The 17,479-nt window shown below is 40.2% G+C and overlaps 1 protein-coding gene across 2 annotated transcripts in view; it reads left to right on the plus strand.

Moving 5' to 3' along the window:
* Nucleotides 1-17,479, plus strand: part of LOC108790555 (suppressor of tumorigenicity 7 protein homolog) — a 126,199-nt gene that overhangs the window by 53,526 nt on the left and 55,194 nt on the right. For both annotated transcript variants that reach the window (XM_018560842.1, XM_018560843.1), the window contains exons 9-11: nucleotides 630-744; nucleotides 5,788-5,860; nucleotides 7,771-7,873. In XM_018560842.1, the coding sequence (XP_018416344.1) occupies nucleotides 630-744; nucleotides 5,788-5,860; nucleotides 7,771-7,873 (291 nt within the window). The remainder of the gene's footprint in view (nucleotides 1-629; nucleotides 745-5,787; nucleotides 5,861-7,770; nucleotides 7,874-17,479) is intronic.

Below are 17,479 nucleotides of genomic sequence, written 5' to 3' on the forward strand. Positions count from 1 at the left end.
ACAAATAAATAGCAATTACATTTTGTTAATAACTATAAATGTAATGTTATATTTCAACTCAGCTGCACAATATTGATATTTTAACTTTATTTTCATTAAATATTAACAGATATATATATGCACTGTAACTGCGCAAACTGCTTAAGGTTCAGGTAGAGTGGGTAGTGGCCAACTTGAGTGCACATACATTTATATGCACCATACATTTTTCTAAACATGAAACTAGAATTAGAGTGATTAAAGAAATTCTAGATGTCTGGTGGAATTATGGAAAAGATTACAAAATCTCTAGCAAAACCTCTTATTTACAAGGCCCCCACCCCCATCTGTCTCAGAAATGTTATAGTGCAACAGTAAGCATAAAAGGAATATTGCACGTGGAGCAATTTTGTATGTTACACATTACAGGCCTGATGGATGTCACAGTGAAAAATTATATATCAAAACTACCCATTAATAACAAGCAAAGCATAAAATAAATCCAGCAAAGCTATGCAATTACTAATCAGACTGTAATGTACCCTAATTAGCTTCTATTCATTTGAATGCACCACAAAAATGGAATAATTGCACGTGAATGTGAAAGTAATGATATATTTGTTTTAACTAATTGATGTATTTACTTGCAGTTAATGAAAGAGTTTCCTTTGCCCAGCATTGTAAATATCCATGAAAACCTGCTGGAGGCTCTTCTGGAATTGCAGGCATATGCGGATGTTCAGGCAGTGCTTTCCAAATATGACGGTGAGATGAAATCTTATCACCAAGGTATTGCAAATGTTATACAGGACCACACCAGTGAATACCCACCACCCTTACAGATTTGTGATGTCATCTGCCCCCTGCTGGTTTTTGCTGCAAGAATACAAGGAATATCCAGAACAAGCTAGCGTAGAGGCAAGCAAGGTCTGCCACATCAAAAATTGTGTGGTTAGGTTTCGCCCCTGGCATATCTGTGTCTAAGGATCAAAATTACATTTTGGTGGATATATTCTTTAAGTGATATTTCTGCTTTTAGCAAAAAGAGAGAACCCATTCAATACGGACCAAAAGTTGCAGAAAGCTTTTGACCCCTTTCCCTTATTTACCTATTTTATTACATGGATTTGGAAATCTCATTGCTCATTGTTTTCCTTTGAAGGGATATACTGTATTTGGTTTTACTTTTTTCCCCATACAATGCAGGCTCTTGGTGATCTGTTTTTATTTTACACTGCAATATTTCTTACATAGTTAGTTTAAAAAAAGACACAAGTCCATCGACTTCAACCTATAGAGAAGAATTGTCCCAGAACCTTTACAAGAGGGGTTTTGGGAGTTTTACTCCTACCTATTTACAGTTCCCAAACTGAATGGTGAAGTTTGCCCCATCCCATTTAGGATGTTTACTGGCATGCCCTTTTTTTCCTCTGCATCAGCACTTCCTGTGTTTTGCAGTGCAGGTGTGCTACTTTAAAATTGTGGCACTTCCCTTTGGCCTACATCACTCATCAGGGAGGCACCAGTAGTCCCGCATTTCAGGACCATCACATTCTGGCCCTGACTACCACACACATCCCTTGTGTGAAAAACTGGCAGGTGGACTTTCTCAGCTGTACATCTGGATCCAGAAGAGTGGTCCCTACATCCCAAGGTGTTTTTGAGAGCTCTGTCGCAAGTGTAGGACGCAGGACATGAACCTGGTGTCCAGGTTCAAACACGAGTTGAACTGTTTAGTTACCAGGACCAGGCATTCTTTGAGCATGCTTTGGTGACTCCCATGGGATCAGGTCTATCCTGATGGGCACTCCTGTAATCTTCTGCTCCAAACTGGCCCAGGAGATCATGGTTCTTGGATATACACCATCTCCTGGTTTACTCTACATGGGCTCTTCTGGACCTTCCGAACCTTCTGTCTCAAGGACCGGTGAACCACTCTGTTTTTCGGTTGCTGGCTTTATTGGCTTGGCTGTCGAAGCTCAGTTCCTGAGTTGACTTCTTGAAAAGTATGCCATCATACCTGGAAAGCTTGCTTTGCTTGGTGTGAAGAGAAGAAGTTTCTTCCCCTGTCAATATTCCATGGAATGTGTTTTGACTATTCTCCAGTTGAGTCTAGATCAGTGTTTGGCCACAAGGTGCATAAGGCTGCTCTTCGAGTTTAGGATACTTAACAATTGTTCTGTGGCCCTGTTGACATTTGTTTCTGTGTTGCCCACCCATCAGTTATATTGTATTTGGATGCCCCATTCATCTTTGAATACGCCATTGACCTGCACTGTATGATTAAGAAAACTGGATTTTCCTGTAAAATCCTTTTTCTTGGAGTAAAGTAGAGGACATAGGACCCACCCCTATGTATCTGTGTTCCCTCTTATTGCTTGCAAAAACTGAGGATTGCTGGAACTTGGAGTGGCTATATGGAGACTGCTCCACAGCTCTGATTTACTTTGCCCGTGTCCATTAAAATAAAGGTATTTTCATATAACCACCCCAGTCATTTATAAATAAGCCTGTCTCCTTTACTGTATTCCAAGAAAACAATTTTACAGGTAAGTCAAAAGTCCTATTTTTACAATAAAATGGAATGTTATGGCTTTTTACTCTTACTTATTCAATTATAGAGATTTAATGACCTATAATGAGACATTTTAAGGGGCCATTAAATGGAAGAAAAGAGAGAGAGGCATGACAAAGAGGTGGAGAAGAGGGGATGTGGAGAAACAAAGGAATCTAGTAACTCTGACTCCTGATGTTGACTCCTGAATCTGAAATCTACACAGACTCCTGACTCTTGACACCTGATGCAAACTCTGACTCCTTACTCGGACTCCTGACAAGTTTGACGGTGGTTTGAAGGATTATTGATGGGATTAGCCATATTTGGCTAAATTCTTGTCTAAAGATTGAAAGAAGAGCATGAAGTAAATGGAGGTATGTCCTTAAATGGACACTGACATGCCAGTAGTGACACCTCTTTGCTGGAATTATCTGGAAAGTAAATTGAGGTCTGCCTATTAAAAAGAATGTGATTGGGAATTCTGTAAATCATGCTTCTTTATCATACATTATGGAATTCAGAATAGTATTCCAAAATGTTGAGTTATACTACCACCTTTAGGAGGTTGGAAACTGGCAAAACAAAGCTGTAAGGACAGCCCATTATAACCCTTCCTGTTCCTAGCATGCTTCTGTTTTTTTATACTCTCAAGCTATAGAGGGTTCCTTTTGTCCTTCCCAGACCTCTAAGCAAATGTCTAAGGCTTGCTCACTGCAATAAATGGCAAAACCTTAGAACAGAATTTTTAATTGTACCTCTGCCCCGCTCTTTGTGGTCACATCCTCCATTGTCTCTGCAGTCTTATGGATCTGAAAGTGCTCAATGCTTCATTGATGTAAAAATACAGTAGCTCCATATGAAATTTACAAAATCCGTAAACGTTCTGGTATCTGTGGACGTCAAGGATGCTTACCTGCATGTCCCCATCTTCCCCATGCATCATAACTACCTATGTTCTGCTGTGGGTTATGACATTATCAGTGTGTTGCCCTTCCCTTTGGCATCTCCACTGCACCTTGGATCTTCACCAAAGTGCTAGCCCCTGTTCTCACTTTGCTTGGCTCTCAGGATATCCCCAAAGTGGTGTATCTAGATGACCTATTTCCAAGAGAACAGTTGATTCAGGATCTGTCAGTTAATATCCTTCAGAAAATACATACCCTACAGAGATTTTAGTGGATTCGAAATATCCAGAGATCAGCACTGGAACTGTCTCTTCACTTGTACTATCTGGGCCTGATCTTAAAAATAACCCTTTCCAAGGTTTTCCTTTTCCGGAGCAAATTCCAGTCTCATGGCTTCCATGTTTAGGACTATGGTGTTCAGTTGCCACCCAAGCCACCATTTTTGTATGGGGGTTTTGGGCCTAATGGTGTGCTCATTCGAGGCGCTTCTATCACCCCAATTACTCTCAAGGCCATTGCAACTCAACATTCTGGGACAGAAGTGTACATTCTCTGGATCATCCCATATGCCTCACCTGCAGGATCAGATTTGCCTTGATATGATGGGTCAGAAGTCCTGCACTGGAGTTGGGGAAATCCTTGTTCCCAGTGATTTAAAAGGTGCGATTGCCAGCCTATCGAGCAGGGCATCCATCACCATCACTTCTGCAAGACGCGTCTCTGAGTTTGCAACCTTAATCTGTAAAGAACCCTTTATTGTACTACACAAGGACAAGGTTGTTTTAAACATCCAAGGTTGTTTTAAAGCCCAGGCCTCCCAAGGTGGTTTCTTCTTTCCACCTTAACCAAGACATTGTGCTACCATCTCTCTGTCCTGCTCCTACACATCCTAAGGAATTTTTCCTCTATTGTCTAGATGTTGTATGTGCTGTTCAAGTTTATCTCTCAGCTACAGCTACACTTCGACAGTCCAACAATCTGTTTTTTTTGTTCCTAAAGATCCCGGTAGGGGACAGTCTGCTTCTTGGACTTCCCAATATTCCAGAACACTATCCGGTATCTCATAATGGAGGATCAAGAAAAAAGGATTTTGGTCTTATCTGTAAAATTCTTATCTTGGAGTGAATTTCAAGCATGAGTCCCCTCCCCCTGTCCTTACAATCTATTCCTATCTGTGCTTGCTACAAAACTGCAGCATGCTGGGAGCAGGAGGTGTTGGACTGGGCTGTCCTTTGCAGTTTTGTGTGTCTAGTTTCCAGTGTTCCAGAATACTGTCATGTGTCCCATAATCTAGTCTAAGAAAATGATTTTTACAGGTAAGACAAAAATTCTGTTTTTTAATAAAGTATATAAACATTTCCACCATAAGAACTTTGATTTACGAAAACATTCTCCCCAAAATACATTCATCTTTATTGAGTTACCCAATGGTACATAAGATGGCGTAGTAATGATCATCTCCTACAACAGAAGTAAGCATTACTTGACTGGAAACTGAAGTTGAGTCAGATGTCTCAGATAGAGGTTTAGGCAAAGCACAGGCAATTGGGAGGATTTTTTGCTTCTTGGCATCGTGCTAACGGAAAATGTGTAGATACTTTGTTTGTGCCTGTCCGGTTTATTACTGTATATTTTAAGGTCACTCTCTGAGTGTTAAAGGTAATCTTTTGGCAGCTTATGTGCAGTTGGCATAAGCATAGTACATGTACCACCAAAGCAACACTTACTGAGCTTAACTGGCTTCCCATGCATAGGAGCCAAGTTGTGATATGAAAAACTGAAAGGAATGTTAAGAGTACACATTTTTAACAGGGAATAGGGGCTCAAAATAGTTTTTTTTTGCATACAAAAGTTTAACTTAGTCAGGGCTACATAAATCCAAGAATTATCGGTACTGTCGGTCATATGGAGGGAACAGCGTTAGCTTTACAGTATGCCTCTAATGTTTATATAGGTATTGGTACTGGAATCAAAAATTGCTTTGACCTGTTTAGTGTGTAACCACTTTTATAGAGAAAGAAATAGGCCTTTATATAGATTTCAAGCTGTTTTTGAAAACCTTAGTGCATACTCTGTACTTTCTGATTGCCTGCTATAATCACATGATCAGGTCCAGTGGTGTAGTAAGAGGAAACATTGCTGGGAAAAACAGTGATAAAATTGTGTTTCTGGGGCTGATCTCTGTTCACAACATTTCCAAGTGTTTCCTCTGTTGCTATTTTTATTTGTATTTTTTGATGGTAGTAGATTATATATAAAATCATATTTTAAATTAAAGTGGATTTTGCTTTTCCTTTGATGAACAACAAATGTATTTTCTTTTTTTTTGTTTCTTTGTCTTTACAGATATCAGTCTTCCAAAGTCAGCAACAATATGTTATACAGCAGCCTTATTAAAAGCCAGAGCAGTGTCTGACAGGTTGGTATTTTTTTGCATATTAAAGTAATGTATACCCTTTTAATCTATTTCCCTGATTTAGAATGATTTTATTAAATGGTTGTGTGCACTTGTTTCATATTTTCTCTATTCTTAAAAGAGCTATGAATCAGGAATTTTGACATTATTTGCCAAACTAATAAAGCTGATCTGCAAGTTTGTTTATTCAAATATCTTTTAACATTTACTAATGGATATAAAAGTTTTGACAATACTTGCAAAAACAGCAGTGTTTGTGGGGAAATGTATTTGCTACAATGTGCTGACTACTTATCCAGTAATGACATTAAATCTATATGAATAACATGGCACCAGTTAAAGCAGGATCTGTTTCGGGGGGAAACTATAACGGGATTCTGCACCACACCAATGAAAATCATGGAGCAAGAGCGGATAACTGCATGTTGTTAGCACTACAGCCGGAGTGCTTTGATCCCTGATAGTAGGCTGTGTGCTTACTATGCTTTCAGTTCTGCTGCTCGATTTATGCAGAATGTCTAAACATGGCCAAAAAAGAAAACAGTAAACTCTGCAGCTCTTTGTTGCTTCCCCTTGTTACTTTGAACTGAACACAAGCTCATGTTTCCTTGTGATAAATACAGCACTACAGATAGTGCTTAGAAAAGTATCTGTAAAGCTTGGCTATCATTACTTTTTATGGGATTCATCTCTTTTGGTGACTTTGGACCCTTCCCTTGTCTCCTAGTTTTCCTGGATGACAATTATAGTCAATCTTTTAAAGTCATAGCGCTCTAAACAACTATAAAACTGAAATCCCAATGCGTGAACAACATACAAAGTCTGTGTGACCAAGACCTACATATTAAAAATCATTTACAAGTGTGTGTTTGAGTGAGTGAATCAGTTCACAAAATGTATGTTTAGCTCACAAATCGGAAATTCCAAGTGCTCTCCCCTAAACAGTTTCTATCAACCTTCAAACAGTGCTCTTCATGTTCGCTGTGCTCGCCTTGCTATTATTCATTCACCAAAGCTGATGCGACCATGTAAACTAATACACAGGTCAAAAAACACTTAAAACGTTGATCTTTTCCTCTGTCTGTTAGTCCACTTATTTGAACAGCAATAGGGATGCTCCCCTCCAGTACCATAACGATCACTATCCCATGAGTTTCCTATTATGCACAGAAACAAACAAAAAAATCTCATAGGGTAAAAAGGCTTTATTTAATGAAATAATAAAAGCAGTTGCACTTGCATATGCCTGTGTTGCGTCCAGTACAGACTTCCACAAACCAATAGAGAACATTACGTATGTACAGACATGCGCACAGTTTTAGTTAGTATGTGAAAAGTGTTAGTTTCCTACATAATCAGCTGGTCCTGTGCATTGGTCCTAATATTCTGTTTGTGTGGCTCCTTTCCCTTGCCGGGTCCTATGGAGCCACCCTTGCGTGTGCTAGTAAGCTGTGTGTGTCTCCACAAACACACAGACACAGCAAGGCAAGCCAGTCCCCTGCTCCCCACTCCTCCTTCCTCCCATTCCCTTTCTCCAAGCCAGTAGATAAGCAGTTGCTGTAGACTGTGCTATCCCATATGACCTTGTACTGGACACGAAGTTCAAGGAAGCACAGCTGAGAGACTTGGTGCCAGCTGTTTGGAAGCATAATGACTATAAGTGTTTGAGCAAAAACTTTAATAAATACTTTTCTGGGCAATGTAGTGTATATTTAATCTGGATTCATTATTGAAAACAAGTTTGAGAATGTAATACTATTTTAACATCTACTGTGTATGAGATCAGTCTTCACAGGGTATAAATAACGCCACATAGTATAAGTTACTTTTTGCCCTTTTCTTTCCAAATTCAGGGGCTTCTTCTGGCACTGTGTGAAGTGAACAATAGACTGACTTTAGTCTTTCGTCTGTAGGTTTTCGCCTGAAACAGCTTCCAGAAGAGGACTTAGTACTGCAGAAATGAATGCTGTTGAAGCTATTCATCGTGCTGTAGAATTTAACCCTCATGTACCAAAGGTAAGGAAATAAAAGTTTCTAATAGCTATTTTTTATCCCTTATGTGGTGGAACCTTTGCTGTTAGGAAAATATTTACTTGCTAATGATGGGTACCAAACCAACTAATCTCTCTTTCCCATACACTCACTCATTTGGACTCTACCGTCCTCTCCTGTGTTCCCTTCTTTCTCTCTCTCCCCTTCTGCTCCTTTCACTTGCACTTTTCCCTTCTATCTCTGTTTCACCCCCCCCCTCTCTCTTTCTTTCTCTCTCTCTTTCTCTCTCTTTCTCTCTCTCTCTCTCTTCCTCCCCCTGGCAGGAAGTGGGCCCTATTTTCTAGTGTTCCCAGGTTGCACTCAGGGCCGGCCTTAGGCCTTTAGGCGCCCTGTGCGAGAAAGCTTTACAGCGCCCCTCAGTGGCCACACCCTTTAGTGGCCACGCCCCCGTAACCACACCCATTTCCCCCAATATATGCACCATTTAAAGACTCCTATTTTGTTAAGCCGCAAAGAAACATATTAAAAAGTGTGATAAAAATAAAACTTTTATTCAAAGGTATTAAACTTGTAGGCACAATAGAAGTATTCTTATCAAATAAAACAACAGAACTCCTGGTACAAACTACTCATTCTGAGTCTTTCTTGATCTTTATATGGTCTTCAGATTTACAACTGTGACCAGTCAAATGTATAGACTTAGGAGTTCTCTCTATGAGGTTTTGCAATACATGCAAATATGAGGCCAGTTTGTATTGACCTTGTTGTACAATAGGGCCTGTTGGTGGTATCAGCTGGAGCTGCTGTTGTATATGGTTAATGACAGGTAAACTATCCTGTTGCTAGTACCAGCTCACCAAGGATAGGATCTCTAACAGACCACTTATTTTTCCTATGGAATTACTTCCTCGCTAGCTAGACCAACGAGATGTAGCTTGCTTGCAGAGAGGTAGCCGCTGCTGGGGTAAATGGATTCTTCACTTTGGTGATTTCTTCCAGTTGTGGTTGTGGTTCCAGTTGTGACAAACGCACTCAACAATTTGTTACCAGTTATACAGTAAGGTGCACACGAAATGGGCTTTGAACAGTAGAACAGTAGAAAGGCATCATGGCACACTCACAAACCAGCATGTAAAACAACTTGTCTCACCACTAAGGACAATGACAGAGGTTTGGATACACGTCTTCTGCAAAGGATGTGTAAGCCGCACTGCCAGTTATACCTTACTGTACAACTGGTAACAAATTGTTGAGTGCGTTTAGTCTCCATAGGGGGTTGGGGACCACTGGTATATAGGACCCCAAGTGGTGAGCCTAAGATGATTAAGACAGTACGACAACATAAATGTGGGTTCTCTTGACTATTAGGTCATGTTTTCTCTTTCTGTTTTACTGTTACTTTACTCTTAAGTGGATCATTTGTTCATATCCAGACCAGGATTTTCCTAGCCACAAGGGTCCCTAATTCCATACCTCCAATTTCACTGAAAAACACTTCTACACTGATATAAAATGATGATTAACTGCTGTGTTGTACTGCTTTTGTATATCTTTGTAAATCTACCATCTAAAAATTATTTAAAAACCAAACTTTAGCTGCAAAAAGCTTTTTCTTTTTTATTATTATGTAGTTTTAAATCATGCAAGGGCTTATGATGCTTTTATTTGAATGTGTTGAAGAACTGTTAGAAGTGAGGAATATCGAAGAAAATAATATATAAAATATTTTAATTATAGCAAGTAGTAAAGAAAAAACCTACTAGAAACTATTATTTAACAAGAATCTAACTAAAGTGTGCCTATTGATACACAGGTTAAATTTGGTTGACATAAGGCACCCTCAGGGAACATGTTGAAAACACTCTTCATATAGAAGACAAAATGTGTACACGTTAATACAATAAAATATTTTTAGTATTTTTAGTTAGTATATGTGTTAAAAAATAAATTACTTTCATGTTGGTGTATGGGATACAATTTTTTTTTAAGTATTTATATATTCTATTACTATTACATGAATGCTGTGTGATTCATAAGTTGGGCAGTCAGTCTAGAGAGTGGGTTGAGGTAAGTGGCAATCAGTCTGGAGGGTCTGCAATGTAGGTGTCAGGTCCTAGTGTGGGTTGCGGGTGTCAGGGAGATTATATAGAGAGGTGTACATGTGAACTGGTATAAATGCAGTCATGGAATATACACATTCTGTGTACTGTTATATTATGTCATTATTTTCTTTGTTATACTGTATATACAGTAGCTACATACTTTTGTGCACGTTGTCAGATAGAAAGCAACAAAATATGATACATAGAAAGGCATCTATACAATGTGCTGTAAAAAGTGATAAAAAAGTGTGCATCCAGTGCACAAGAAAACTGTATAAAAAAAAATATAGGTTTGAGAGAAAACAGAGCAGGATAGCCAGTCAGCTCTCAGCTAAAGCTTATTAGGTTCAGCATTTACCTAAAGCAAAACTACATATTGTTGCAAGGTTATAGTGGACAGACTAAATACAAGCTTCAGATCAAACTGTACACAACGTGTGCACAAATTTGCATCTGTTTGAAATCACTATCATTGTAAGACTGTATGTATAAAATAAAACTGCTGACCACAGTTCCCAGAAGAAGGTATTTGGAGCGTGCACACATGTTCAGGCACACTCAATAGTGAACCTGAGTGCATGCATGTGGGCTTCCAAAGTGTGACATCAAGAACACTAATGAGCGTATTTCTTTTTAATTTGTACTTTGTATTTTAGATCTCTTTTATCTTGTCCTGGTGTGACAGGAATAGAAAGTAGGGATGCGCCGATACCATTTTTTTCAAGACTTGAGTAAGAGCACCAATATTTTTCTTCAAGTACTCTCCGATACCAATTACCAATACCTTTTTTTGTTGTGTGTCATATGACCGTTTTTCTAAAATAATACAGACTTATTGTTTTAAGATAGCAGTAGAGCGCCATGGCCTGGTTACAGCTGCAACCCTGGTAGTTCTGCTACTGACTCCAAGCTGTAGAGGGACCAATCCCAGCAATACATTATACAGCATTGCTATACTAGAGAGAACTACAAATCCCAGCAATTCATTGTACAACAATGCAGAATACCACCAGCTAGAGAGGACTACAAATCTCAGCAATATATTCTAGATCCAAGCAGAAACATACCGTCAGCTAGAGAGGACTACAAATCCCAGCAATACATTATACAACAATGCAGAATAATATGAAGCGAGATACTCTGAGGGAAATTAATCAAAACTGGAGCAGAAAAATCTGGAGCAGCTGTGCATTGCAACCAATCCGCTTCTCTTTCATTTTCAAATCTTACCTGAACAAAGTAAAGAGAGAAGCTGATTGGTTGCCATTGGCAACTGCTCCATATTCTCTCTGCTCCAGTTTTGATAAATTCCCCTCTTCGTGTTGCTTACCAGGGCTGTGCAGGGTCTCAGGGGCCTGTGCGTGGGGTCCCACCAGGGCTGTGCGTGGTCTCTCCAGGGCTGCACGCAGTCTCACCAGGGCTGTGCCCGGCATCTCAGGAGGCTGTGCGGAGTCTTGCATGTGCGGGCGATGTGTAACGGCCGCCGCCGTCACCTGCGGGCAAGGAGGGAGGAAGTGGCGGCCAGTGCGCCGAGACGTCACTCGGCTCCTCCTGTTCATCAGTGGCCTATTTAAACGCCCAGTCGAGACAGCATGGCGTTCCAATATTGAGCCAGAAACGCCGGCTGTCTCCTGGGACCCTCCACAAGCCTCCAGATTGTGCCCTCCAGCATACCCCGGATCCGGATACCACCCAGGAGCCTCTACTGCTTCCATTGTGACACCTCCACTAAATCGCAAGTACTCTCAGTGCTTTTGCACTCATTCTCAGTTGGACTGTTACAAAGTTACCTGCATTGGCTTAAGTTACATTGGGGCTTTTGTACTTCCACCAGTTCGGGGATATATCATTTATACTCTTGGTTATCATTTGCCACTACTTCGCCATTTACTTGCATAGTTAACCCCATCCATTAAGCCATATAATTTAAACTGAGGCTGTGATGCGAGGAACTCTAACTCTCTGTTAAAACTGAGAGAGTGAAACCAGAGTTCCAACCCTGAGAAGCCTCCGCAGCTGAGATCCACGCTACCTCAGTCCGTACAGGCGTGACACGATGAGAAGGAGGAGATGTGCGTCCGGCGCTGTATACATGCGAGGTCCCCAGTAAGTGCGGAACCATACGGTAGCTGAAATGTATTTAAAAAATTTAAAGCACAGATATATGCGCTTATTATCAGGGCATTTTCATGAGTACGAGTACTTGTAAAAATGCCCAGTATCGGCACTGATACTGGTATCGGTATTGGTGCATCACTAATAACAAATTAGGAGAAATCCCTCCAAATGAGTTCTGAAAAGTAGTGAGTTTCCATAGTGTCATCACTGCAAGCCAGTGGCAAGCTGTTGTTTATGCAGCCTGTGCATTATCTGTTTACAACCGAAGTAGTGTGTAAAGCAAGTTTTAAAAAGCATTTGCACAGCTTTTGGCAATCTTCAGGTTGTGTCCCTGGGGAACACGAATAATAGCCTTCAAAAGTTACAAGAGATTTTTATGCTGTAAGGGGAGGAATCCAACAATGGTCCCTCTGCATGCTTAAGAAGTAATTCCATCCCTTAGGTCTATCTTTGATAATATTTACACTTTAACTGTGAAATCATTCATTGAATATAGTATAATATGTAACTCTACTTGTCACGCTGGATGACTTCTGCAGTTTTTTTCAGTGTGTATAGTTCTGTCCTCCTGATGCTCGGCATTTTGTCACTTCAGGCGGTGTGTATAGTCTCACAGATAAGTGGACCAGCATAATGTACAGAGCAGACATTGTGTTTCCCTCATCACATACATCAAACAAATCTGCCCTTTTCATATCTGCTAAAAATAACTTCTCAGATTTCAAGACCGCAGTGACAGAAGTTTTGAAGTCTGCATCACCAGCCCAAATGCTTATCTCTGCCCAGACTTGTTATGAAATGTATATTTTTGACGTAAGCTTGGACAAGCACCCAGGGCCAAAGGAAAACTGCTACTGTTTTGTAATGGCTCTCTTTAGCAGGTCTTTGGCATGGACAGTGTTATATGTAAAGCTTAAAATGAATTCAAATTCCTGATCATTTGTTATCAACAAGTAATGCATTGTTGTAATTTTCATCATAAAAAAATTAAATGGTCAAATTAAGCTTTAATTTTACATCATAATTAGCCTTACTGATGATGTAAAATTAAAGCTTAATTAAGAATTTGATAATCTCTTTTATAGCTGAGGTTATTTTCCTTTCTTCTTTATATAATAATTGCAGATATTTTCTAGTTTTTAGGTATTTATTAAAAAGGACAAGGAATGAAGTGGTACATTCACACTGCAATAACCCATAAGTCAGTCTAAAGTCAGCTTAGTATAAAATAAATTGTGATTGGCTACTGTGGGTACTGCACTTTGCTTTTCCTTTTGTATTAACCACTTAAAGGCCATAGTGTTTCACCCCCTTCCTGGCCAGGCCATTTTTCAGTATTCAGTGCTGCGGTACTTTGACTGATGTTTATTCTGTCATGCAACACTTTACTGAAACGATTTTCATACCATTTTTTGGGGACAGATAGAGCTTTCTTTTGGTGGCTTTTATTCACCAATGGGTTTTTTATTTTTTACTATATAACAAAAAAAGTACCATAAATTTTGAAAAAAAACATGTTTCCCTATAAAATTTGATTAAACATTTATTTTTACCCCAATTTTTTGGTACAATATAAAAGACGGGGTCACGTCGGGTAAATAGACACTAAACATGTCAACCTTTAAAATTGCGCACACCCGCGAAATCGCAGAAAACGACCGCAGCCAAAATTGGCCATAGGCGACGCTTTAAACGCTTTTACCGCTCATCTGTTTAGTGTTATCAGTGATTGATGGCCCTAGAATTATTGTTCTCACTGCGACGTTCGCGGCGATATGTAACATGTGCTGCATAATGGGCGCAATCGTCGGTTTCGTACATAGGCGCACCCGACGCATGTTTGCGTGTGTATGTGGGGGGCGGGGGACTTTTAAAAAATTTTTGTGTTATTTTTTTAAATTTTTTTTAGCTTCTTTATTTTTTTAGCTTCTTTATTTTTTTTAATGCTGTAATTTTTTTTTTTTTTTACTTAACTTTATTGCTATAACATAGGGGACTAAGGAATCCCCTATGTAATAGCCAGTTCACCAAACAGGTCCTCTTTATGGAGACATCAGGGGTCTCCAAGACCTCTGATGTCACCTAGGGACCCCCAGAGAAGCTGATGAAGCAGAGATCTGCTCCATCAGCTTCTCTCCGGTGTTCTGCACCGGAGAGTGACACTGAATGCAGGAAGTGATGTAATATACATCACTTCCTGCATTCGGGGACAGGAAGAGAGATCAAAGGGATGATCAAGTAATGATCTCCCTTTGATCTCCTGTTAGAGCGTCGCCGTGCCGGTCCCAGCCGCACCGGCCACAGCGGACATCGGATCACGGGACCGGCAGCGGCGACGGGACACAGGTGGGGGGGCGCGCACACCCGCAGATCGTGCAAGCAATCGGGCGTCTCTAGAGACGCCTGATCGCTTGTATGTAAACAGCCATCGCTGGCTGTTTACATGCTAACAGTTTTCCCTCTTGTGTGCGGCGCTCAGCGCGCGCACGAGAGGGGGAGGGGCAGGACGTCTTAAGACGCCCACCCGCTCTGAGCAGACTTCCGTCTGGCCGTTCACGAACGGCCATGAACGGAAGGTGGTTAAATAGTTCAGTGTATTCAGTCTATATAAAGCTGTACTCTAGGCAATCTGCCTATCAATAAGACACAAATTGATACAACTTTGTAATCATTATTCATCATGAAATGTATTTCTCTTTTGCTCATTTATCTCATAGATCTTCACCGCTGGGTTGTAGGGTCACCTTCAGGAGTAGTAAAACAAATGGCAAACACACTCATCAATTCATAGCTAGCATAAAAGTAAGGTGATCGCCAGCCTGCAAAAGAACCCCCAAAATGACACTGTCGAACTATCCGGGTTAAAAACAGAGGTTTTAGCTGTACAACTTTAGCAAAATATGTGGAAATCACACTGCCTCGTCAAGGCCCCTCTGTGTAGTGTGGCCTTACTCTAATCTATGAGAGTCTCCATCTTGGAGCATATATAGCAAAGGATGAATTGGGTGCAGGTTTGCCAGGAGGTAGCCCAACCTCCTTAAATATGTGTAAATATGCTGTACATACATGTACAATATGGCAAAAAACTTTGGGGGTCCAACATTGGCATTTTCTCTGGTGGGTCACTTCCGCTTTAATGCTGAATATGAAGGATAGTGGGTACATCCTTATTTTGAGGATTATTATATTATTAGAGAGGTTTTCTAGTGTACAGTTGTCATCCATCTTTGTAAGAATGTCAAATTAGGACACCTAAATACCTATTACTTCCAGTACTTTAAAACATACTTGGTCTTTGTTGAAATGAAACCATCATATCCACCAATAGGCTGAATTCACAAAGCTAGCAAACCAGGGTAAGTATCCTAATTTACAAAAAAGTGACACATGGCTGAAAAGTGCCTTAGGCTAATTTTAAACTTTGTGCATTGGGCCTAATGTGTATTAGCTAATATGAATGGTACAAGGCACAAGGTCTAGACCAGAGTTTATAATGGCCAAGTTCCGGCATAAGACTGTTAAAATGACAAGTGGTGGGATAAAATGAATGGAGATTGCAGTGCACATGCACGGAAGTAACAAGCTCTGACGAAGATTTTTAAGATAAGGCTGTATGATGCAGAACTAGTCACACAGAGTAAACTCCATGAAGCAGGGACTGGTATGTGTGTGGTTTTTTAGGGGTGATCAGAGAGGGTATCAAAGTCCACTAAAAGGTATACTTTGATCTTGCAAAGGAGTTATGGCCTTGTATACAGCCTGAGCCTAAGCCTTGGTTCCTGCCCTGAGACTAATGAATTGTGTCTGCACTTATCAATAATATTAGTGTATACAGTTTGGTGAATATGACAGGTTGAATTTAAAAGCCAACTCCGAGCACAATTACCTTCAAAGATTCAAAGCAGCAAATATTTATTTCCCTCAGAAGTAAACCCCCATCATGCAGGCTTACTTCTACATCCTGCAAATCAGTTTGTTTCCATGGTGTGATTACTACAGCTCCTGCTGTACTTTCTGGCACCCACCAAATGTAAACACTGCAGGTCTCATAGACCCAATTCCATGGTTGCGTTTTCACCTTCCCCTCCTTCTCCTGACAATTTAGAAAACACACAATTTGGCAACTTATTGCTGCTGTTCATATAGAGGAATAGGGGTAGGTTAAGAAATATTCTGATCAAGTGAGAAGAATATATTGAAAGGCTGTTTTATAGCTGCCGAAGGGACGTTTTCTGTGTCCATTTTGCCTTTATATATGGACTACTTGATTAGTAATAGACAAGGCAGATTTTGTAACTTTCAGTGACAGGGTTAACCACGGCCACGGTATTTCATGACGAACTGTAATGTGTGCTGAGATTTTAACTAGTGTTTAGGTGTCTGTTTATTTTTATAAAAACATTACAGCATGCAGAAAGATAGGTAATTGCTGTATGAAATTGTTTTTTTGCATGAATGATCAAAGGGAAGGACAATTTTGTAGTAGACAGTCTCAGACACATATAGTCTTTGTTCACTGGCATTCAAGAGAACTGAACTAAAATTAGCAGTTATCCAAGTTTATTTTTTTTCAAAAAAACAAAGCCAAACCATATTGTGTTAATAATATGATTTAGAGATGTTTCTAAACATGATAACTTTATTAGAATAAGTAGTCTTTTATAATAAAGAAAAAAATACTATTAAGATTGAAAGAAGATTTTCCCTGGACTGGAAACTGCAGTATTAGATTTAACATGCTTGTAAAATAATGTGTTGCATACGCCTGGTATCCCTGCCAGACTTTCCCTCATGTCCAGGGACATGTTGCATCCTCACCACCTAAAATTGGTGGATAAAATATTTAGCCATAAAGGGCGAAGGGGCTTCTTTTCAGTCAGAGTGGTTACATTTTGGAACTCTCTGCCACAAGCAGTGGTATCTGCAGAGAATATTGATTCATTAAAAAATGCATGGATATATTAGTAAAATCTGTATTGCATTTACACTGCATGTCAGTGAACACTTGCTGCAAGGTGTACTAAATACACCTTGCAGCAAGTTCAGTGATATCCAGTGTAAATGCAATACAGATTCTTCCCTGCCCCAACTGCCCCCCAGTCCTCACAGTCTGCACTGTACCCCCAGTCCCCAGCATTCATGTTTCAAATTTAAATTGAGCCTGTGCCTGTGTTCTCTGCCTCCTTCACCTTGTCCTTGGCACCCGCTGGCTGTGGTGTCAGAGCTTGAACTATGTGGCAGGCATCGGGGAGGAGACCACTCCACAGGAGAAGGCATAGTCATGACCCAGACACAGTAAAATAGGTGCAGTGGCGTAATGCGTTGGAGACCGCACCTCCTCCGCCATTAAGGTATCTTTTTTTGTGTACCCCTTGCCTGCAGCGGCTGGGGCAACTGCTCCAGTGCCCCC

Source organism: Nanorana parkeri, unplaced genomic scaffold (assembly GCF_000935625.1).
Source record: "Nanorana parkeri isolate BGI_ZX_2015 unplaced genomic scaffold, ASM93562v1 scaffold481, whole genome shotgun sequence".
NCBI lineage: Eukaryota > Metazoa > Chordata > Amphibia > Anura > Dicroglossidae > Nanorana > Nanorana parkeri.